This window comes from Anabrus simplex, chromosome 5 (assembly GCF_040414725.1).
Source record: "Anabrus simplex isolate iqAnaSimp1 chromosome 5, ASM4041472v1, whole genome shotgun sequence".
Classification (NCBI taxonomy): Eukaryota; Metazoa; Arthropoda; class Insecta; order Orthoptera; family Tettigoniidae; genus Anabrus; species Anabrus simplex.
The window spans coordinates 109,236,549-109,261,390 of record NC_090269.1 but is presented as its reverse complement, the minus strand read 5'-3'; the positions used below and the strand labels follow the sequence as shown (position 1 = coordinate 109,261,390).

The 24,842-nt window shown below is 36.7% G+C and overlaps 1 protein-coding gene across 1 annotated transcript in view; it reads right to left on the bottom strand.

The window, feature by feature from the left end:
• The window catches only part of gudu (Armadillo repeat-containing protein gudu), a 164,472-nt gene that overhangs the window by 8,007 nt on the left and 131,623 nt on the right, over positions 1 to 24,842 (bottom strand). Inside the window, exon 10 of the mRNA XM_068227778.1 lies at positions 1,900 to 2,121. Coding sequence (XP_068083879.1) covers positions 1,900 to 2,121 — 222 coding nt within the window. The remainder of the gene's footprint in view (positions 1 to 1,899; positions 2,122 to 24,842) is intronic.

The window sequence follows — 24,842 nt, the reverse complement described above, 5'->3', positions numbered from 1 at the left end:
ACAACTGTACTGGTCAGAATCGACTTCAGGGTACTCCGCTATTGAGTGTTGTATATAGTGTTATTTGCTACTATGTATAGTTGTGTGTTGTGACGTACAGTGTAAATAAAGTAATTTTAATAAGGAAGTGAACGTGTTCTCATGTGATTCTCATGTGATATTTATTTACGTCAAATAAAATCGCAATGTAGAACGATAATTTATAACTGATTCATAGATTCTTTTTTTGCTTTACGTTGCACCAACACAGATAGGTCTTATGGCGACGAAGATTCCTTTTTTCTCTCAATATTTCAACTCATTCTCGAACTACTTTTCCCAGTATACAGTTGAATAGTATCAAAAACTCCATCCCCTTGTCTCACACAGTTTTAATTTCAAATGCTTCTGTGAGTTCACCTAACAGTTTGACTTTTGAGGAGGTGTAGTCAGTGTTTTTTAATGATGCTTACAGTTTTTATGTCTATTTTGAATTCTTTTAATGTTTCAAAGAGAGAACTTCTACAGATAGAATCATAGGATTTTTTGAAATCTACAAATCATAATTCAGTACGGATCAAAACCATGAAGTTAATATCCTATGACCAGGATGGAGTAGTTAAGAAATGAGGTTCCAGTATTCGAGAGAGAGTAGGTTCGAATCCCACTGTCGGCAGCCCTGAAGATGGTTTTCCGTGGTTTCCCATTTTCACACCTTAATTAAGGCCACGGCCGCTTCCTTCCCAGTCTTAGCCCTTTCCTGTCCCATCGTCGCCATAAGACATCTGTGTCGGTGCAACGTAAAGCCAATAGCAAAAAAAAAAGAAAGAAAAAAAAAAAAGAAGAAACGAGGTGAGCCAGGAAGCTGAAATAGTCATCACTACCAGACAGAATCAGCACATTCAGACTGCTGTGGTTCATGCATGTAATGACGATGGAGCCTCTGAGAACAGCCCAAGTCTTGGAAAGACAGGTAGAAGGTAAACATCTGGTTGGATGGCTTAGAACCGGCTGGATGAATATGGTCAAGTCTAACATTGGAGCTAGGGGGACCGGGCGAGTTGGCCGTGTGCGTAGAGGCGCGCGGCTGTGAGCTTGCATCCAGGAGATGGTAGGTTCGAATCCCACTATCGGCAGCCCTGAAAATGGTTTGCCGTGGTTTCCCATTTTCACACCAGGCAAATGCTGGGGCTGTACCTTAATTAAGGCCACGGCCGCTTCCTTCCAACTCCTAGGCATTTCCTATCCCATCGTCGCCATAAGACCTATCTGTGTCGGTGCGACGTAAAGCCCCTAGCAAAAAAAAAAAAAAAAGGAGCTAGGGGAAGGATGATATCATGAAGAACAAGACATTCTTGAACAGAGGAAAGTGGAAGAAGCTTATCAATAATACTTGAGAAACTGGAACTGTAAACAGATGATGATGATGATGATGATGGACTTTTAGAACTAATGTGAGCTTGGAATGGGTAAACTGAGTGTTATCCTATTAGTTCTTATTTGTCTATAAAATGTGCTGTTGAAATGATCTGGGAACAGAGATATTTGTCTACCATTACTACCACTATTATAAAAATATTATGTACCTTACATCATAGGAAAGTCTGACAGGTTTAGAGGTACTAAGTGAACTTAAAGCAGAAAGGATCAAACTGAATTAATTGAAATCTACACTCTAGCCAACTTTTCTTAAATATGAATTGAATTCTTTTTGAGGTAGGAACAAAAAAATACAAATCTTGAAACTCTAAGGTCAAATAGCAAGAGCCATAGCCACAGACTATATTCTGTGTTGATCTTTCTAAAGTTTAGAAATAAAATATATACGAGTCATAATACCAGAGAAGTATGTGTATCCTAATAAATCTTGTCACACTCAGATTGATCAGGAAGTGTATGCTGTCATTATTTTCTACTTACTGCAACCACTCCACTTTGATGCATTGTAACACAGTTATAGGGATCTGCTGAGAGCTGGTGCAGAGCATGAGCTGTTGTTCGATGAACACCTTTGTCCTTGGATTCCATGTATGCAACAAGCGGTGTAATAGATCCAAGACGGCCAAATTCATGACAGTTGTTTCCATAGTTACAGCAGTTGGCAATGGCTTCAGCCAGATACTGACGAAGACGGTCTTCTTGCTATTAAAAATTACCAATATTGTAAATTATTTTAAGTCTGAAATTAAATTTTTTTAAATTTAAGCATTTTAATTGAATAAGTAAGCAAGAAAAATGAATACCAGAATGTTCACGATGACACCATGACCATTAATTAAAATTTGAGAAAGGTTTAGAAATTTAAGTAGAACCTGGTCAGGTTATGGGACATAGAAATAACAATTTTAATTTTGAACTTTTGTTTTAAATTTCAATTGGATAACTTTTGATGAATATAAAATGGACAGATTTTAAATTCCAGTAATGTGATAGGACTAACTATATGTATTTGATATTCTGGTCAAATATATAGGATGCATTGAACACATACACACACTCGCAACAAAGCATAAACATTAAGACAGGCTAATATGCTTTTCCCAGTGTCTGCCTGGTGACCATTATCGTGAAGGTGTCAAGTCTAAATGGTCTGACACTGTGGTTAGCCAGTTTCATATGAAATGAGGGCATATGACACTGTTGATGGTAATATGTCTGTTGGATGGAGACATTCAGGCTTAAGCTAACCCACCGGGCGAGTTGGCAGTGCGCGCGGCTGTGAGCTTGCATCCGGGAGATAGTGGGTTCGAATCCCACTGTTGGCAGCCCTGAAGATGGTTTTCCATGGTTTCCCGTGGTTTCCCATTTTCACACCGAGCAAATGCTGGGGCCACGGCCGCTTCCTTCCAACTCCTAGGCCTTTCCTATCCCATTGTCGCCATAAGACCTATCTGTGCCGGTGCGACGTAAAGCCACTAGCTTAAGCTGGCCCCTTTGTATTATTTGACAGATGTAGGCTAAGTGCCAATACTGGGTTTCACCCTCTCCCTCTCATTATCAACATCTCCCCACACCCACGTGCAAAGGTCACCCATAGGCGTCAAATAGAAAGACTTGGTACTGACAAATCAAACATGTCCTGGGACACTCCTGGCGTTGAAAGCCATATGTTAAATAAAAATAAATAATTTTTACACATCAAGAATGAAGATCTCACTACAGTGACCTTCGTCAGTGAATGTAGATACTCACTCCACTGAGAAGAAAAAGTTCTAGAAGAGGTGGTTTTCATGAGGACGGAGCATATACTTGAAGACAAAAGTTAGATTAAATATTTGCCTTTGGCCCAATGAGTGTTCATATTTGTCACTGTCTCTTATTCCTGTGGCTCCCTTTGCATAAAGAAGCTTGTCTTTGTGTTTATTCTTTGTGCACATTTACTTTCTTCTCTTATTTGTTCCCTTTCCATTACATTTGGTTGAATATATAGAATGGTTGGGATTAAGCTAGGAAACTCACCAGGATATAAAAGCTTTTATCAAAATAAGCATGTTGGTGTTGTTGTTGTTGTTGTTTGGGTCATTGGTCCATAGACTGGTTTGTGCAGCTCTACATGCCAAAAATACCTCAATTTTTTTTTTTTTTTGCTTTGGTCAGATGGGACATTAGCTCTTTGTAATATGAAATTGTTTTTTTTCTCTCTCTTAATTGCATTATTTGAATATAAGAATGTGTTTAATGTTGTCTTTGCTCACCTTCATTTTAATAGTGTTTTAGATATATCTTATCAGTGTGGTATTCTTGTGTATTAATGCCCATTATTTGATGATCTAACACAAAAAAATTTTAACTGAAGGTATCTATATTTTTAGGGATGAAAATTAATTTAGATTTGAAATTCTATATTAAACAATGTTTCATTTTATATGGATACTGTACCACACTTTTAAATGTCAGTATCACTTACAAAACTGAGCAAGCAAATCATTCCAAAAAGAATACATCTGACTACTGGAAAATTATTTCATTCCTTTTTAGGTCTGTTGTTGCAGTATTATATAGGCCTATAGTATAGTGAGACTTTAAAAAAAATGTATTTCATCCTTATGTAAGGCTTACTCTGCAGTTAATAAAGTAAATCCATCTCAAGAGTATTCCAAAAATATCATAATTTGGATTTAAAATTGATATCCACTTTCTTTTAATGGATGAAATAATGAGCATTACGCACAGCATAAAAAGTGTCAAAGGCAATCCTATAAAACTACTTGTTGTGAAACAAGGACTGTAACATCTATCGTGTATTGTATGTTGGGTATTAGCTGTAAGAGGTATAATAAAGCAGGATTTAAGACATTAGGATTGAGGGAGATAAATATTTCATAACCAATTTTGAAAGTTTGCAGTTAACCATTTACTGAAGTTGGCTGACTGGAATGGGTATTACTCAAAATGTTAGTACATAGGTCACAAAATTATTATATGAGTGGTTATAAATGTTTAAAATGCACTCACATTGTACACACATCATACTTATTCTTAAATATTAATTAAATACAGGTAATACAGTATGTTATTTATTCATTAGTAGGTATATTAATCAAAATGTTCTACCTTTACCTAGGTTTCAATGAATTTATAAAAATAATTGTATTACAGATTTATTTAGAAATTTAAATTAAGCAAAAGAAAGATTGAAAAGCTAAAAATAGGAAATACAATTTTAGCAGTTTTGTATGGGCCAGATAAGTGTATTCTGGATGCACATTCACAAAGAAGATTTTATTTTAAGGCAAGCTGAATGCTTTTTAATTTTAGTATCACAGGAACCAAAGGAAATTCATGCTAATGTATAAAAATTATATAAAATTAAAACAACATTATAAAGGTAAGCAAAGCTTTCAGATGCATTACATTTCTCATGCTACATGCATAACATATAGCAAGAGAGGTGCAAACTAGTTTTGCGATTCAAAATAAATATTTCACCTGAATGATGAGTTTGGATCAAAATATATAACTTGAAAGAATGTTAAACAGCCCTTCTATAGTATGTTGGAGCTCCTTTAATTTACAGAGCATTACTGCTATCTGGTGAAATTACATCTGCAGTACACAATTTATGAAATATCTACAATTCACTACTTATGTTTAACACTGTATATTTTTCTAAGTTCATATTTGATACCTGAAAAAGGAAAGGGAAAAATGGCAGCTTACCAAGGTAAGAACTTGACAGACACGTACACTATAGGGTTGATTATTGTCGAAGATTTGAAGTAGGATATGAACATATGACAGTCTGGTGTGGGTGCTGAAAACAACAGAAATAGGAGACAAGGACAAAGATGAAAATGCAAAAGACCACCACCTTTTCACTGCCATTTTTATAAATGGGCTCCAGTGGCGGCTGGTGGACTGTTAGGTCTGGGGGTGGTGGAGGAGGGCATAGTACCTTTTCCCATACCTCTTTCTTGACAATTTCGACAGAAAAGAGAACAAATTGAGATCTAAAGGCTGCCCTTATCAGCTGCTTTTGCCATTTGGATATACGATGATTACATTTAAAGGATACCATCACTGAGGATCTGATGTGAAAATTATGTATATACAGAATTAGTCGAGCTTTATTTGCCAAACTAGATAAACTTGAGGTAAATAAGTCCCCTGGAGAAGTAATAACTCAGAGCTATGATGGTTCGAATGTAATCAGACAAGCAAGCAATAAACAGGTGTACAGGCAAAAATATAGGCTGTGTACAAAATTGCCATTGTTACGCCCATCATTTGAACTTGATTATCGAGCGCTGTGCAACCCAAAACAAGCAAGTGAAAGGTTTTTTAAATGCCAGTTAAGGATTTTGCACGTTTTTCTCCAAATCTTCCGACAGACGGCCGTACTAGATGAGATCCTTTAGAAACGTCCCAAAAAATTCTGCAATGAGGTGGAATTTTTGGGCAGGATGCGTAAGAACTATTTTCGTCTCCAAAAATGTACTGAGTAAAGATTTTGGATGGCTGTAATGGTTGTTCTGGTTGTCTCGGAGAAATCTTGTCACATATCAACTGAAAGCGTGCGGAATAGATAGAGTCTAAAAGCTTGTTCTATAATGTTTTAGATAGTCCCGGAAAAACACGACTTAATTTTTTCAATGTGCCCCTTTAAAGTAGAGTCGAGCTCAACCGTTAAATTACCCAACCCACAAAAATTTCCAGGATTATCGGATGAATCGGTTTCATTGTGTCCTCACAGTGCAAACTGAGATTTTCCTCAAAACTTAATGCAGTCAATCAGTTTACTGAGTATGTAACAGTTTTTTGATACGTCCTCAACTGTTTAATTTTCAATCTATACGCACTATCTATCTGGCACCTAATATCTACCTTACCAAGCATCACGAACTGAATACTATTGTTTATATGCTTTTCACTTTTTAAAATATATTTTTACTCATTCAAGTATTTTAGGTCTGTAACACCAGTTAATGTCCATGTGAGATCACCAGAATTCACAGCCAAACCTGTGTAACAAAAGAACGCCTATCTTATCTCACATCCACACAACCAGTCTGCATGCTTGTACAATGTGCATTCGAATTTTTTGGTATAGCCAGCTTTACTTTTGCAAGGATTCTGAACCTATATAATATTTAAATCAGGTTTTGGAGGTCCTAGCCTTTTTAGTTCTAATCTACTGTCAAAAGAAAGACGTCTGCTCTTGAAAATAGTGTTCACAGAATTCATTTTCAAAAGCAGGAATAATTAACCACTCTAAAATGTAAACATGGTTAGAATAAGTATGAAAATTAAAAAAAAGGGAAGCACTGTGAGTATAACTCACCAGTTTCAACTCTAAAGCACAGCAGCAATATTATTATCAATAATAAACACATATAAAGAAATCGCAAGGATATCACCACAAGCAGTTCCAAATCACAATTGCACTGGTAAATTAACACACACTACTTTCAAAACAGAATAATCACTATGAAGCACAAACTTAAAGAAAGATTACAACCAACGAGTGCAATTACAGACCAGTATCACCGCACTCATTTAAGTCTTCCGCGTGAAAACGAACTCGCTCACTGCTGCCAGCTGTCACGAAACGCAGGATGCAAGCCAGAGGCCTGTGTTACTTCACGTTTGCAATTTGAATCAACACTCCTGGTCTCAAATGTTACATTTCATTATCATTCATTAATATTTTTCATCTTCAAATATAATTAATAATAAGGTAAACAAGGTCATGAATACTTAATGCAGTCATAGATGGTGCATGCTCGTAGAGGGGTTTGTGATGATGCTTTTTCTCCTCCGGACTCTGCCGAGCTTAAAGCCTCTTTCCGCACCCTTCAACCCTCCAAAACTGTCTATCAGCGTGCTTTGCCCTCACCACCACTATGTCCTGGGACAGAAGCTCACGAATCTGTTCCTTATCTTCAACCTGAAAACATTTACCAGCGAACTGCGTGCTAAAAGTCACCTAAGTTTGATATTGCCTAACAGTCTCCCTTATTGATGATAATTTACAGTTTTATGATGAAATGTAATTTTTTTAGCATTATTTCGAGTCCAGTTTTTGACTTCAAATATCGGGAGAAAATAAAAAAACCCTTTTCGTTCTCTAGGGAGGACACCGGCCGGGAGTCCTTACGGGTGGGTCGCTGCTGATGAGCTCTCTTCTCATTAATCCCATTGGTTTCAAATGTAATTCTTCTCAGACTCTGATGAGACGAGAAGTTTATGTTGATGAGAACACCTTTACTACATTTTCTCCAGAGACTATACAAAACCATTTAGATGAAATTCCCTCTCTTCAAGAAGATTAAGTAGCCATTCATGCTGCCAAATTTTTCAAGGAAGGAGACCATATTGTAGCTGAATATATCCACACGTTTATTGCTAAAATTTGGAACTCTAAAACCAATCCTACTGAAATAAGAAATTAATAAGAAATAAGAGGTTTATATCATATGAAATATGAAATGGTAATTGTCACCATCTGTAAAATGGGAGTAAAGTCTCAATGCAGTACAAATACCACCATGTTTTAAACGAGTTTCCATTGTCTCTGTCTGGTGTGTCATCTAGATCACAGCAAAGCCCCTTACACATGGTAACGTCACCGAAGGCAACTATCAAGGAATACTGGTACTTTCTGTTTCTTGAAATTTGTAGTACGAATCTGATACCACTTGCAAAGTTTTTATCAGAAACCCTGTCTAGCTTTAGACCCAACCAAGGTACACTCAGTATGGTTCTTACTGCCAGAAAAAATGCCAGAGCAATCTAAAGAACAAAATCAGCCTCTTTACATGGCGTTCATAGATCTTGTGAAAGCCTTCAACCCTGTAAACTGAGAGGCTTTTCGGAGGGACCTTGCTTTAGCTGGATGCCCACAAACTGAGAGGCTTTTCGGAGGGACCTTGCTTTAGCTGGATGCCCACCAAAATACTGTACTGTATACTGGTATCAAAATATACTTCTATAATATTTGTTACATGACAGCACAAAGGCTTCTGTTCTGAACATCAGCAAACCTGGTGGGCTCTTCCAGTATATAATGTTCTAAATATTCAGATAATAAATCCAATTTATTGGCAGTCACAAGATGTGAAAGAAATACAAGATTCTTCTCTTCTTCATTGTGATGGTGACTGGATCAATCTCACAAGATTTTTTTTTTCTTTTTTTTTTTTCGTGTGGCTTTCTAGCCGAGTGCAGCCCTAGTGTCAAATAGAAAGGTAAAATTGCTCTTTTGTTCTTTACATTTGAGGAGTCTACCCTGAATTTTGTTAAAGGAAGACTTCCTCTGTGCATAGATTTCATGGTGGACTATTTAATTTTGGGCAGCCAGTTAGCCAAAACCAAAGTATCAACCTGTTATAGGGCTTCAGTATGCAGCTCGCTATTCAGTTCTAGCAAAAACAGAGGAAGAGTTACAAACTATTTCAAATGCAATGTATAATAAGAAATGCCTATCAATAGACAATATGATACAACACTATAAAACCGTAACTCTCCCATAAGCCACTTATGCATGCAAAAGCCTGTTACAAATTAAAAATGAAAGAACTGATCAGATACTCAAAACTGAAAGAAGAAACAAACACCCAGTCCCCAGGCCAGGGATATTAATAATTTACAATTAAAAACCTCTGACCTGGCCAGGAATCGAACCTGGGGCCGCCAGGTGACAGGTGGACTTGTTGCCCCCTACACCACGGGGCCGGATTGCAAGGCCGCTACTTGGCGGTAAATTACATCTGCTGCCATTGTCATTGCTGGCAATGTGACCAGCACATTGTTGTGCGTAGGCACGTGCACGGGATTTCTGGTGGTACGAATGATATACTTCCGTGCATTATTGACCTTATTATAGAGGTGTTGTCATGCATATGCAAGTGCGCGGGATTTCCGGCGATACGAATGATATACACAATTGCAATGGAAAGGAAGCTTCCACCTAATCAATACTTTATTTTATCATATTTTATCTACAGGACCGGTTTCGACCTTTCTTAGGCCATCCTCAGCTGGTCACACAATTTGATATTAACATACATGCAATTATAAACAATACTAAATCTAACAAGGAATGTCGTATGACAATAACACGTCAAATTTGTTGTTTATCATGATTAGGTACAATCGTCGAATTGGAAACTCTAATTTGATATTTAAATTCACTATCTTCTCATAGACAACACATATAAAAATACATTTATAAAAAGTTAGTGTTCTTAAACTTGAAAAGTTCGTTACATTATTTGATTCACTCTAAAACTAGGCTCGGAGTTGATAAACATGTGTGATTACACAGATGAGCGTATATAATGTTCACATATCGTTGGTCATATGGGACGTTGGACTTGTGGCTAGCACTTCCGTATTTCATAAGCCATTTAGTTACACACTTGTAATAAAATCATAATGTCTAAAGTTTTCCATGGTTTCCCATTTTCACACCAGGCAAATGCTGGGGCTGTACCTTCATTAAGGCCATGGCCGCTTCCTTCCAACTCCTAGGCCTTTCCTATCCCATTGTTGCCATAAGACCTATCTGTATCAGTACGACGTAAAGCAACTAGCAAAAAAATAAATAAACTAGTTAAAAAGAAGTAGAAAAGAATAATTTACTTAAGAAAGGAGAGGGAGACACATGCACACATGCATTGTTGTAGGATGGCACAAATAAAGTATTTTAACTTTGTTGTTATTAGCCCATGGGATCCACTGTAAAGAACACTTTTTTTGCTCATCTTTACAATGTGTGTGTTTTTTCTTTGTAACCTTGCTTGGGTAAATCACTCTTCCACTCACAGTTTTGTTTTCCAGCTTGTCTGCATTGACTGTATTCTGACTTTTGTTGCAATTTTTTTTTTTTTTTTTAAAGGAAGCATTGAGCTGTCATGTATGCTAACACACATATGCAGAGGAGTGGTAATGACTGATGACTGAAAATGCATAAGAATGTAATTTTCTTTCTTTGACAGAAGTCTGAACAAGTAGTAGATTGCATAGAAATGATTAAACAAAAGGGAAAATGAAAGATACTGCACATTAAACTGTGCTCTCTCAAAAAGCTTCAAAATCAATAGCATGCAAAAGTTGAAAATACATGATAAGGAACTATGATAATGCACATATGAATTTCTATCTCATCAATGAAATATCTCAGTCAAAAATGAATCATTCAAGAAGCAACCTATTGGGATGCTTTTGCTGTGTATTTACAATTTTTCTATCAACGATGCTGAAGCTTAAAGCAGATCTTGTGAGTTAAACATGCAAATAATTTCCTGTAATTATGATCCAGATATGCAGCTTCAGATCAGATAATCCTTCTGATACACCACATTTAAAAATACTGTAAAACCTGCCTTCAACGGACCCTTGATTAAACAGAAACTTGTCTGAAATGGAAATATTTGGCAGTCCTGTGAATTTAGGGGTGAATAACGTTAAATTCCCTTCATTAAACCAAAAATGTGTTATATGGACAATGGAAATCAGAATATGCATTTTAACAGAAAATTTCGTGTAACTATGATCCAGATATGCAGCTTCAGATCAGATAATCCTTCTGATACACCACATTTAAAAATACTGTAAAACCTGCCTTCAACAGAACCTTGATTAAACAGAAACTTGTCTGAAACTGAAATATTTGGCAGTCCTGTGAATTTAGGGGTGAATAACGTGTTAAATTCCCTTCATTAAACTGCAACTGTGTTATATAGACAACGGAAATCAAAATATGCATTTTAACAGAAAATTTCTAAGTTCTGGAATGCAGTGTTCAGAAAATTTTCAGGCACCCCATGAAAGTCTACCTTGTCTGTTGTAATAGTTAATTCTGTAGCTACCGAGCTCGATAGCTGCAGTCGCTTAAGTGCGGCCAGTAGTATTCGGGAGATCGTAGGTTCGAACCCCACTATCGGCAGCCATGAAGACGGTTTTCCGTGGTTTCCCATTTTCACACCAGGCGAATGCTGGGGCTGTACCTTAATTAAGGCCACGGCCACTTTCTTCCCACTCCTAGCCCTTTCCTATCCCATCGTCGCCATAAGACCTCTCTGTGTCGGTGCAACATAAACCAACTAGCAAAAAAAAAAAAAAAAATTCTGTAGCTAACAGGGATTAGGCAAATAGGTCTTCATTCTTTTCTTCTCCAACCTACACGTTAAAGTGTTCAATATTTTCCTGTTAACTGTTGTCCAGGACTTTACCAATTATCACTTTAAGAAGCTGTCAGTCAACAAATACCTGTTTTTGTCTCGGCCATTGTCAATCTGCTTAGAATTCAGCTTTTAACTGAACACTTCTAAACTTACGTTACTGGCATAGTTCAGCAATAGTCTTTATTTTTTCGAAAGCAAGAGTTGTGCTTAATCTTAACATGAGAGTAAAAGTGATTCATACTAGCGAATGAGATAAATTGAGTGTAATGTAGATTATGAAGATGTTCAACATAGTTCAAACTCAAGTGCATGAGATTTCAAAGACGAAAACTGAAATTTTGAAGCGGTAGGAAAACTGTACTAATGGAAAAATCAAGAGAGAACATCAAAAACTGTAAACAAAGACATTAATGAAATAGTGTGGGAGTGTTTTATTAGTGTCAGGGCAAAAAAGCATTGCATTTTGGGTCTTATGTTACATGAATATGCTCAAAACAGTGGCTGAAAAACTAGGTAAGACTGAATTCAAAGCATCTAATGGATGGTTGAAGAGTATCCGTAAAAGACATTCAGATAAGTTTTAACAAACTTTGTGGTGACGTCAATAGTGAGACCATTGCTGAATTGATTCCTAAACAACCTTCCATGATTGAAAGATATGAACCTGAAAACATAGCCAACTGCGACGAGGCGGAGTTATTTTTCTCTCATTACTGAATAAATCGTGTTCGAAAGATGAGAAGTATTCGGGAGGAAAATAGTCCAAGTAAAAGATTGACCTTTTTTAATGAGGTTTTATGTCAACAAAAAGATGTGGATGATGTCACAGATTATGGAAGAATGATTAACAGTGTACCAGGAGTAAGGCCTCTCCACCTATTTAAAATTGTCTCCCAGTGCCTATGCTGGTGCCCATGTAAATACCTCGAACTATCGGATGCTCTGCGTGGTTTGACTGTCGGGTACTAGATGTCCTTAGCATCGATTTGGGACTGCTCACTGGTGTTGAAGTATTATATAACCTGGAAGAATGTTGATGTATAGAAGTTGGGTAACCTGTTTACAGTCAGTTATTCTTTTTAATCGCTCTGAAGTTGTCAGTACTGCCCTCCTATTAAATGTAATCAAAACAAAGTGATCACTCAATCAGTTTGTCCCTATCTAATATCCTGCAGTCCTATCAAAAGTGTTGTAAGTAATCTTTCTATAAACATTCCCCGAGCCTCTATTTAAAAGCAAGGTTTTCAGGTTAAGGTGTCTTGTATGGATTGACTTGTGTGTGAGAAGCATCTAAGAGGAGGCTAAGGGCAACTCCCAAAGGGGAGTGGAGGCAGCGGAAGCAGCATGGACATTTTATAATAATCAGGTATGTCAGCAGCATACAATGTTTAAGTGAATAAAACTTGTGTGTGAAATTCGGGAAGATTTTAGTTTTTCTGTTAGCATGTAACTGCTAGGTCGCCCATCTCTTTTCTAAAGTCATGTAAAGCTTTTAATTTCAAAGGGGCTGGGCTGAATGGCTCAAACGGTTGAGGCGCTGGCCTTCTGACCCCAACTTGGCAGGTGCTCAAATACACCAGCCTTGTGTCTGTAGATTTACTGGCACATAGAAGAACTCCTGTGGGACTAAATTCTGCCACCTTGGCATCTCCGAAAACCGTAAAAGAGTAGTTAGTGGGACGTAAAGCCAATACCATTACATTTTTTTTTAATTTCGAAGGATGAATTCATGTAAGGAGTCTGCAGGTGATGAAGGTTATTCTCTAATGGGAACTTGTCAAATACAAGAAAGTACAGGTGTGGTTCCCTTGTTAAACTTCCTGTCTACTTAAAAGTTTGTGACTTAAGTTTTTCCAACAGCTAAATATGGGTATGTCTCCTTCAGCCTTTAATTTTTAAAAAAACTTAGTTACAGTCTAGTATGGATTAGCCCCTGTTTCCTAGGGCCTTAAGCCCAATTAGGTAAAGTAAGCTTTTGTTCTCTGGAGTGCTTAGGTTTGCCTCCATTCATCTTGTTTTTCAGCCTTGTAAATTCAACCTCCTTTATTTTGATTTCACGATCTTGTGGCTGATGTATTCTGTCCCTGTATTTTGAGGATTGGTTGATCCGGTTTATATCAATAAAGAGTGTACGAAATATTTTAAAGTAACTGTTGTTGCATTCCTAAATAATGAGATAATGTTATGGCCTAATTCTGGGCAGATTGTCGATCTTGTTCAATGGATTCCGGGGTTTGAACCCCTTGCCTTGCATTTATTTTTCCTTCTTGGTCGAAGTCCTTGGAGAACATTATGTAAACCAAACTACTGAGTTCAAGACGTATTTTCTAATGGTATAACTGGATCACAAGGTATTGCTTCTTTCTTAAATGGTATTTTAAATACCTTGTTTGATTGGATGGACTAAATTAATGAAGTGTAAGAGTCAGAATTTATCTTGTATAATTGTGAAATCGGGTTGAGCTTCATTGCTCAGGTAATGTAAAATGTGTCGCTGTTGGTGACCTCTGAGCTTTCGAGCTCTCGTGTAAAAATGATTAAAAGAAATCAAGCTCCTTCAAACTTGTAATATTAATGAGTATTGGGTTTCGTTGCTATTGCTGGAGCCTCTTGTTCCCTTACAGTTATGTTATTTTGTTAACTTATGGTGCAGAGAGAGAAAATACAGTGTTCTCCAATTTTAGCAGATTTTCTTAAACTCTAATTTGTGCTTGTCCATCCCTTCAACCCTTGTTCTTGTTTCCACGAATATATTGTAGTTATTAATTTAAATCATGATTATGATGATGGCTCTAATTACATTACATCACTTTTTAAATTTAAGTTTAGTTTCATTACCTTTTTTATCTTGTGCACCTTTCACCACTTGCACATACACCCTTGAGGCATAAACTTGTAAGAACAATCACCCTCTAGAACACCTCACTCCTTTCACAGTTCTCTTTGACTCAGACTATCTCCTTGTCTCCTCTGAAACCTTCATAACCCTCATACTGAAAAACTTGTTACAGAAAAACATTGAGCGATTTCATGCTGCTAGGTAATAACTCAGTAGCCTTTCATACTGGGCTGAGTGGCCCAGATGGTAGAGCCCAAGTTGGCAATCATTGTATCGACTAGGTGGAAAATAAATAAATACTTAGTTGTGAATCCAGCTCAAGGTGCGCAAAAATATCAGCTTTGTGTTGGTAGATTTACCAGCTCCTAAAAGAATTCGTACAGGACAAAATTCTGGCTCTTTGGTGTCTTCAAGAACTACAAAAGTAGTTACTAGGATTTAGAACAATGTTGTTAAAACAAAAATCTCTAACACTTCTTTCCTTGTGTACCTCAGCCAGTTTATCACTGCCCACAATGTTTTCAGTTTCAAGGGGCAAATCCTTGCCACCTCTCTCATTTTTCGTAAAGTCTCCTTTTTCTGCTTTGACAGCAAATTTGACAATATTGTAGGCCTACACAGCAAACCCACCATTTACCAACAGTACCTCCACCATGATAGTTTCCACCTGCATCACATCAGATGGTTTCTCCCTTTCAGCCTTGTCTCCTAGAATTGACAGATTTGTTCAATTGCTCCATGGCAGTGGTGCTGATTGCCATATTGTTTTAAGGAGAAGCAGAACAAGATAACACCTCTTACCTTTAGTCAGACGAGAAAAAGTAAGAAATCTGATCCTTACCGAGCTTGATAGCTGCAGTCGCTCAAGTGCGGCCTGTATCCAGTATTCGGGAGATAGTAGGTTCAAACCCCACTGTCGGCAGCCCTGAAAATGGTTTTCCTTGGTTTCCCATTTTCACACCAGGCAAATGCTGGGGCTGTACCTTAATTAAGGCCACGGCCACTTCCTTCCAACTCCTAGCCCTTTCCTGTCCCATCGTTGCAATAAGACCTATCTGTGTCGGTGCGACGTAAAGCAAAAAAAAAAACTGATCCTTTAAAGAATGGAGGTATCCACTCTTCTGACCCTAACATTTCTTGAAATGTGTGATGACTCATCAAATCATGCCTGATATACTATTTTATTATATTCAACCTCATGGGATAACCAGGGTAAATCAGACTTGCTGCCACCTTTTTTTCTTCTGGTTTCACATGCATCTGTTATTCTCTGCCAATGGAAGGTCAGACTGCCTCTTGACGCTTCTGGTCGCCCAAGACATCACAGCGTGTTATTGATTTTAGTGTACCGAGTGATGTACAAATCATGCTTGGTCTTCTGGAGAGGCTTGTGAGTCTACAAAACAATGAAAAGTTCTTGGGCTTCTCAAGCCAAGTGCTCTCATTTTCTATCCCTATTTTAGACACCCACAAAATCTTCAAAACATTCTCACTCATTAAAAAACATATCAAAGCTCATTTCAAACAAGATCTTTCTGCTATAAACATAAATGTTGTTAGACTTGTTGCCAAACATTCACTAACATCACAAGTCTTATCGAACACAACATTGCTGTGACTGAACCTCAACCAACATTATCTATCAGTTCAATGCAGACTCACGGCCCTCCATATTTGCTTGCATGATAACATCTAACCAAATCTGACCCAAGTTCTGAAACCTTTACTCCAATCCTTCCAATCCTGATGAAATCAGAATTTCAACAACAATATTGTTCAGGTTCAGGAAACTACCCTGCCTAACATTAGATGCTTGCTTCTGTTTTCTTTCTTCTAAACCCCACTTCTCCTTTTCTTCCCCCTAGCAGTGTTCAGATACACAACAGTCTGGAGAGCAATGTTTTCATCTCCTCTGCTGATAAAGGTTATAACATCAATTCTGGATCAGTGTCATGTTTTTGTTGTATAAGTGTGCTATCAGTTGTGTTCTTACCTGTTAAGTCAGTGTTTAAAACAACTAGAATTACTGACAATATCATTAAAATGTAATATCATTATAAAGAAAATTTGATAAATTAGGAAGTGTTTTGTGACTTAACAAAAATCAATAAATGAAATACTTTTGATTTATTCTGTGGAAGTTAGACTTCCTACTGTATTGGTTTAGAATGCTGAAATATTTTACCATCTGTTCCTGTTGCTTTCCTGTAATGTTCTACAAATTATAACTGTCTCATTCAGTCATTCTGATCTTCTTCTTTTGCTTCCTAAAACATTTCTGCATATGCAGGTCAAATCTTTCTGATAACAGTTCTATTCTGAATTCTTATGTATAATGTTGGCACCAAAAATTAGACTGACAATATTTTATCATTCATATTATACAAGTAAGCACAGGTAAAATTATGTTGCTCAATAGCTGATTATATTCAGGTTGAGCAAAGGAGATGATCATAGGAAACAAGATCATAAAAGCCATGAAGATAGCTAATAAAAATAGATGCTGTATCTCAGGAATTACACATGCAAACAAAGTTAAAGCGTAAATCAAGCTCAACAAGTAGTGAATTGAAATGAAGACGATTCGTCGATATAAAAGAATCTGAGGCAGAGATTCTTTCACCTCTCTCATGGCCTCGGCCTCATCAATCTGGCTTCCTTTTCTCCCTTTGGCCTGCTTGTTGCCGCTGCCAACCCTGTGATTCTGCTGTCTGCTCGAAATCTACAGCCACATAAAGCTCTCATGCAACACAAATGCAACAGAAAAACACTGAAACACATACACATACAGACATAGAACAGCAGACACTGGAACAATGAGACACATCCAGAGCATGAGGATTTCATTTTTTGTACAGCTGGTGTATTCTCTTAACAATAGAGTCTTAACTGATATGCATCTAGCCAATAATGTTTCTTCAATTATTGGTGTTCAACTTTTACCTCTTGGCGTAACTAAGATGACGTGAGTCGCTTTACAAAAAATATTCTATGGCCCTGAACCCTACTACTTTTCTTTCACATATTTGTATTCAAAGAGTTTGATACAGAAAAAAAAAAAAAGAAAAAAGAGAAATTTATTACCTGAGTGTACGTTTTAACTCTGAAGCTTATGAAGAAAAGACAATACCAGGAAAAGTATGACTTGGATAGCAAAACCTTCTTTGGACTGGCTGGGGATCATTAGAAGAGGATTTGTCATTAATGGACAGATGGACTGATAACAGACAGTTTTTATGGGTGTGATACAGTATATTCCTAGGGGGGGGGGAATCAGCCATATATGAGCTTGTTTCTGCTTTCAAGCTGATGTCCAAACTGACTTAACTGACTGTTTGGGAGAATTCTTCTTCCTTGATATGTGAAGTATAGGGTAAGGAGAAAGCCAGATAAATACAAAGTGAGAGGAACATGGAAAGAAAGGTTAAGACAGGTGGTAAAAGACAGGGAACAGGAAAATACAACACAATGGATTAGATCTAGAAAAACTGGGATATATGAGGAGAGAGCCCATCCATAATAATTTAATATGGCTATGAGAGCTGCAAGCAGTCTGGCTCAAGGCTGAATGGTTAGCATAGAGACCTTTGATTCAGAAGGTTCTGGGTATGATTCCTGGTGGAGTTGAGGATTTTAATTGCGTATCTTTAATTCCTGTATCCCAGGGACTGGGTGTTTGTGTTTGTCCTAATAATCTTCTCTTTATACACTCTTAACACATTACACTATGAATTATTGTAGTGAATGCATTTCTTCACATAGGGTTGGCTCCAGGCAAGACTTCAGCCATAAAACAGAACCAAGTCTACATGTGTGACACAGTTTACACCCACAACCCCACCGAGGGAGACCCTGTCCTAAGGGTGGACAGTGTCTCGCATGTATGGAAAGTTGTGTGTTTTATGATGTGTTGTGTATGTTGTATGCAGGTTGCAGGAATGTTGGGAACAGCATAAATATACAGTCCCCAAACTTAAAGAATTAACCATTTGCAATTAAAATTCCATGACCCAACTAGGAATTGAATTCGAGACTCAAGCTGGTCAACCAATCCATGAAAACTATCGAAGATGTTGAGTTTGACTTTGTTTTCTTGTGTCTTCATGTTTGTTGTTATCTCTCCTGTTTTGTACTTCACACTGTTCTGCTTATTCTTGTGTATGTTACTCTTTCTTCCTGACATTCTGTGTTTTATGCCATGATGGGAAAGGTACAAGAAAAAAATAATTAGGTTAAATTACAGATACCTGAGAAATAATAATAATAATAATAATAATAATAATAATAATAATAATAATAATTTATATGTATGGCCTCATCTACCATGTGCAGACATTTGAATTTGATGCTACCTGGCTGTCTGCTCATCAGTTTTGTACTGTTTTACTTTAAGCCTACGAAGTGGCAGAGTAAACCGAATCTCTCTTGGGTGTCTATGGCTGAGTTTTAATGAATTTTGTCTTGTGACCAGAGATCTTTTACATGCCAACATTATATGACATGGAGTAGAATAGAGTTAAAATAATGTATTATAAAGGTCCACCTTTTCAATACAAACTGTACAGAGTTTAAATTACATTTATGTTTAGGGACTAGTTTCAACCTAACAGTAGGTCATCATCAGCCTAAAGCAAATTAAATACATAAGTGTCGAAGAAATTAAACAATGTAAAGACACATAAGGTCTCAAAATTGTATACACTATGTGAGAAATTGAGATAAGGTTTGAGAGACATGCTGCACTATGTTAAAAAATAGCTCTATGATAGAGATACGTAAAAAGTCCAGTGTGCCATACAACATTAAATAGTTGTTAAAGATAGAAATCCTTAAGTTGCTGGTCAAGGAATTCAATATATGCTGGCTCCTTAAAGATGCTGTTATCATTTGAAGAACAACTGAGCCGAAGTCACGTCGTTTTTCTAAGATATTCGTAAATGTATAACACATGGATGCTAGAAAGGTTCTTCTGTTTTTTGGAACTTGAAGGAAGGTGATTGTTGTGCGTGGAGGCTTAAGAGTCGAGAGATGCGCTGTACTATGTTAAAAAATAGAGATTCATAAAAAAGGTTCAGTGCACCGTGTAACTGGGTTTCAGTGGTAACACAATACACAGTTAAGAAAAGAGGAAATCAAATCAAATTACATGGCACTTTAAAACCTTAACACACCATAAACATCAAATGAACCACGCCAATACGCACAAATAAATATCAGGTTGGGCAACGTGACGACTATAATAAAGGAATGTGGAGCGGGGCCTGGGAAACCTCCCAGGGGCATTGGGATGCGAAGGTTGCGGGTTTCCAGAAAAATCAATGGTGATCCCTTGGTTTGAGATATTATTTTTCCAAATAAAAGTTACAAGATAAGTTTCGAACAAATTCATAATACAAACAATCCCGTTACACCAATTCCAAAATACAAATTAGATGCACCTTGCCAAGAGCTTTGCTATTAGGTCAAGAGGTAAACCGAATATATCTTAGCATAATCCAAGTTATACAATACAATTTGAGGGCAAGAGGAAACACAAGATACAAATACAATATTTAAATGAAAGTTAACGTGCTTTCTAAGACATCTGAGAAATTGAGTGGCGAGTAGGGCAAACTCCTATGTGAAAATACCACCGAACATTAAATGTAAATAAAGCATCCTTAAAAGAGACTCTGCACGGGTCTCACGCCGTATAACATTAAAAAGTTGTAAAAGTAATCCTTAAAATTGCTGGTCACGGAAATCAATATAGGCTGGCTCATAAGAGATGCTGCTTTCCATTTAAAGATCAACAGAGTTGTAGTCATGTTGTCTTCTCAAGATGTTCATAAATTTAGTACACATGGATGCGAAGCATGACGCCAGAAAAAAGCTCTTCTGTTTCTAGAATCTTGAAGGACGATGGTTGTTGCACATGGAGGCTTAATATATATAGAATTAAATAAAGGAGGTTAGAAATTCGCAGTTCAATGTGGACCGTACAGTTGACATTGAATAAAAGACAGCTAAGAAAGAAAGATAAGAAAGGGGAAAGAAAATACCTAAATGAAATATGTTATATGGGAAATTACTTTGTGTTGTAATAGGCTGAGCAGAACTAGAAATGAAGGGAGAATGGGGGGTGGAGTAGGTGAGGTTCAAAGGAAGTCTTGTGTAGGAGGTGCAGGGAGAAAGAGAAGAGAAATTAAGGAAGCGGAAGGAGGGGGGGGGGGGGTATTAAGGCGGGGATGAGGGAATATGGAAGATTGCCTAAGTAAAGTGCTGTTAATAGAATGAAAAATTGGACCTTGATTATTTGATTTTCAGAATCTGAAAAGGCAAATGAGCAGGTCAAAAAGAATATTCGGTTTTTCGGAAATGTCATTAAGATTGTAGTTTGGATTAAAATATTGGTCTAGATGTATAAAGCAGTTCTCTGCTATGTTAAGGAGGGGCCCTTTATTCATAATTTTGAGAATTTCCATATCATGCTTAATATCAGTAAATTTATGATTGTAATCGTTCATGTGTTGCCCAACTGCTGAAAATTTATTGCATTTCAGGGCATTAACATGTTCCAAGTATCTTATTTTAAAGCTCCTTCCTGTTTGTTCAACATAAGTAAAATTGCAACTGTTGCATTTTATTAAGAGAAGATGAGTTGTGTAAGATTGTTGCGTTATTATTGACGGTTCTGAAGGATATTTTAACATCATGTGTTTTTAAAAACATTAGTGACCTCCTTCATTGAACATGAAGGTAGAAAATAAAGTAACTTTTGGTTTTTCTTTTTTCAGAGTGGTTAAAGGGTGATGTTTGTATTTATTGATAGTACTTTCAATGAAATAACTATTGTATTAAGTTTAGCAATCATACAGATATTATTCAATTCTTTTTTAAGATCACTTTCGGTCATTGGGACAGTAAAGGCTCGATGAACCATACTATTATAAGCGGCTCTTTTATGGATTTGGGGATGTGAATAATCTTGACGAATAGTAGAAGATGTTTGGGTAGGTTTTCTGAAAATATTGTATTTTAAGGAGTTTGGTTGCCTAATGATGGTCAAGTCTAAAAATTGTATTCTTTGTTCATGCTCAGATTTGAGTGTAGCGGGTCAGTATTGTTAAGGTTGACAAGAGTGGAACTAGCGTTTGTTGTGGTCTCATCTAAGATTACTAAAGTATCAACTACAAACCTAGCCCAAAATAAAATATTATTGAAGTTATTATTGTTATCAATTTTAGTATGGTCCAAAAATCGAAATAAATTTAGGCTAAAATACCCTGCTGATAGATAATACTGTCATAAGTGAAATAGTTATTATTTAAAACTAATTTCAGGAATAAAATCTTGTATTTCCAAAGCACTTAGGTGGCTGTATTTACTTAAATTGTTTTCTATGATAGGGTATAACTTGGAAGTTTGAATACTAGAATACATATTTACAATGTCAAAAGAGTGAAGGGAACGAATAGGTTGGATATGAAAAATATTTAGCTTTTCGATCAATTGTGTAGTAAGTTATTTTTAACAGATTTTTTGGATAGAAAATGATAATATCTTCTTAGAAACTTTTGAATGAATTGAGAAGTTTTATATAGAGGGCTTGGTCTATAATTGATGATCGAGTGGATGGGGACGCCGGGTTTGTCCATCTTAGGAAGGGCTTTAGCGGTCGGAAGGCTTGGATTCATGCTAATAAATTTTGTTTTATCTTGTTCATTTAAAAGGAATGAAGTATTCTTAAGAGTTTGTTTAAGTAGGCATTGGTTTTTTTTGAGTAGGGTCCTTTTTAACTACAGTAAACGAATTGTCAGAAAATAATTCTTTAGTTTTATCAATATATTCATTTCTTTCCATCATAACTGTAGTGTTGCCCTTGTCAGCTTTAGTGACAATAAGATTATCATCAGAAATCTTCTTTCTAAGAGCTCATATTCATTTCTGTTCAATGATTGACTTTTTATTGCTAATAGAGTTGGTGGGGTTCATAATATTATTTGAGAAGAATGTCACTAATTTTTCGTTTTACTTTGAACCTAACTTCATCCTGTTTTTCAAGGGGCAATTTACTGATGGCTAGTTCAGACTCTAAAATCATAGTAGTAGTGGTATTAAGCATATTATTAAGATTAGGCCAGTTGTGATTAGGACCTTTGACTAGAATTGAATTTTTGTCATCATTCAAAGGAACATTGGATGAATTAATAATTGGTGGATGAAATTGAATCGTTGTGCTAGTGGAATTTCTATTACCAGTAGCAAGGTTTGTGTTAGGTTTAGAACTCTTTAGCGCACAAAGCTTCCTGTCTAGGGTTTTTTGCTTCTTAGCTAAAATGGTGAAAAGTTAACTAGAGATTGAAATAAATTCCATTGAGCACTTGAAAGTAAATTTGCAGCTATGAGGTAAGTTTCATGTAATCTATGACCTGTTCATTCATCTTTTCAGAATCTTAAAATCAAATAATCAAGGTCAGATTTTTCATTCTATTTACAGCACTTTACTTAGGCAATCTTCCATATTCTCTCATCCCTCAGCCCCGCCTTAATAACCCTCCCCCGCCATTTCTCTCCTTTCTCTTCTCCTCCCCGCACCTCCTACACAAGACTTCCTTCGAACCTCACCTACTCCACCCCCCATTCTCACTTCATTTCTAGCTCCGTTCAGCCTGTTACAACACAAAGTAATTTCCCATGTAACATATTTCATTTAGGTATTTTCTTTCCCCTTTCTTATCTGTCTTTTATTCAATGTCAACTGTACGGTCCACAGTGAACTGCGAATTTCTGACCACCTTTATTTAATTCTATATATATTAAGCCTCCACGCGCAACAACCATCGTCCTTCAAGATTCTAGAAACAGAAGAGCTTTTTTCTGGCGTCATGCTTCGCATCCATGTGTACTAAATTTATGAACATCTTGAGAAGACAACATGACTACAACTCAGTTGATCTTTAAATGGAAAGCAGCATCTTATGAGCCAGCCTATATTGATTTCCGTGACCAGCAATTTTAAGGATTGCTTTTACAACTTTTTAATATTATACGGTGCACTGGACCTTTTTTATGAATCTTTATTTTTTAACATAATGTAGTGCATCTCTCAATTCTTAAGCCTCCACGCGCAACAGTCGCCTTCCTTCAAGTTCCAAAAAACAGAATAGCCTTTCTAGCATCCATTTACAAATATTTTAGAAAAATGACGTGACTTCGGATCAGTTGTTCTTCGAATGATAACAGAGCATGTTTAAGGAGCCAGCATATATTGAATTCCTTGACCAGCAACGTGAGGATTTCTATCTTTAACAACTATTTAATATTGTACGGCGCACTGGACTTTTTACGTATCAAATCAAATCAAAATCAAAATCTCTTTATTTGCAAATGAGGTGTCTACCTCGGTGGCAAATTGTACACTAAAATACATTATTGTCAAGCACTAAATTTTAAATTAACAAGAGAAGAAGAAAATTTTTCTAGAATACAATAATATACAATTTACGCTAACAATTTTTTCTATTAAACAGATCATCCTTAATAAATTTATATTGTTTACAAAATGCTACTTATAATATCTCAAATACTTACAATCATAGTCAACTCATATACAGTATGTGGAATACTTCAAATAATACTATGCAACTGGTACAAGATTAAAATTTACATTGCATTTATTTATTTTTTTTAAACCCATTTTGGAACCTAAGTAGCATAATGACCTGCTGCGTCTTAACCAGAGCCCCTTTTGCCACCACTTTTCAGAGTTCCTGAAGGGCCTTCACAGCTACTGTAGCGGTCCCAGGGCCCTCGGAAGTCCCCACTGTACTTCACCCCTTCAGGCAGTCCCCTACTTTGGCTGTCCAAACTCCATGGACCAGGGGATGGAATTAATTTTTTTCACACACATTTTTTATTTACAATAGCCTGCACTGGTCAAATGCCCTCTAACATTTCATTTATTTTCCCTGTTGCTGTTTATTCTCTTCTTGAATATCTGTACAGATTTTGGAAAAGGATCAAACATTACCCCTGGTAAACTGTTCCACTCCTACACGCCCGTCCCAATGAATGAAAATTTACCCCAATCGCTTCTGCTAAAATTCCTTCTAATTTTATACTTGTGGTCAGTTCTGCCGATATAATTATTTTCCAACTGAAGCCTCTCACGGATTTCTCTCCATGCTGCTACTCCTGTATAGGCTCTATATAATCCTATAAGTCTTCTCCCTTCTCTTACTAAAGTTTCCCACCCAAGTTCCTCTAACATTTCTGATACACTACTTTTTTCTCCTGAAATCCCCTGTTACAAATCTTGCTGCTTTCCTCTGCACACTATCTCTTTCTTTTATTAGGTATTCTTGGTGAAGATCCCAAACACTGTTTGCATATTCCAATAATGGATGAACCATACT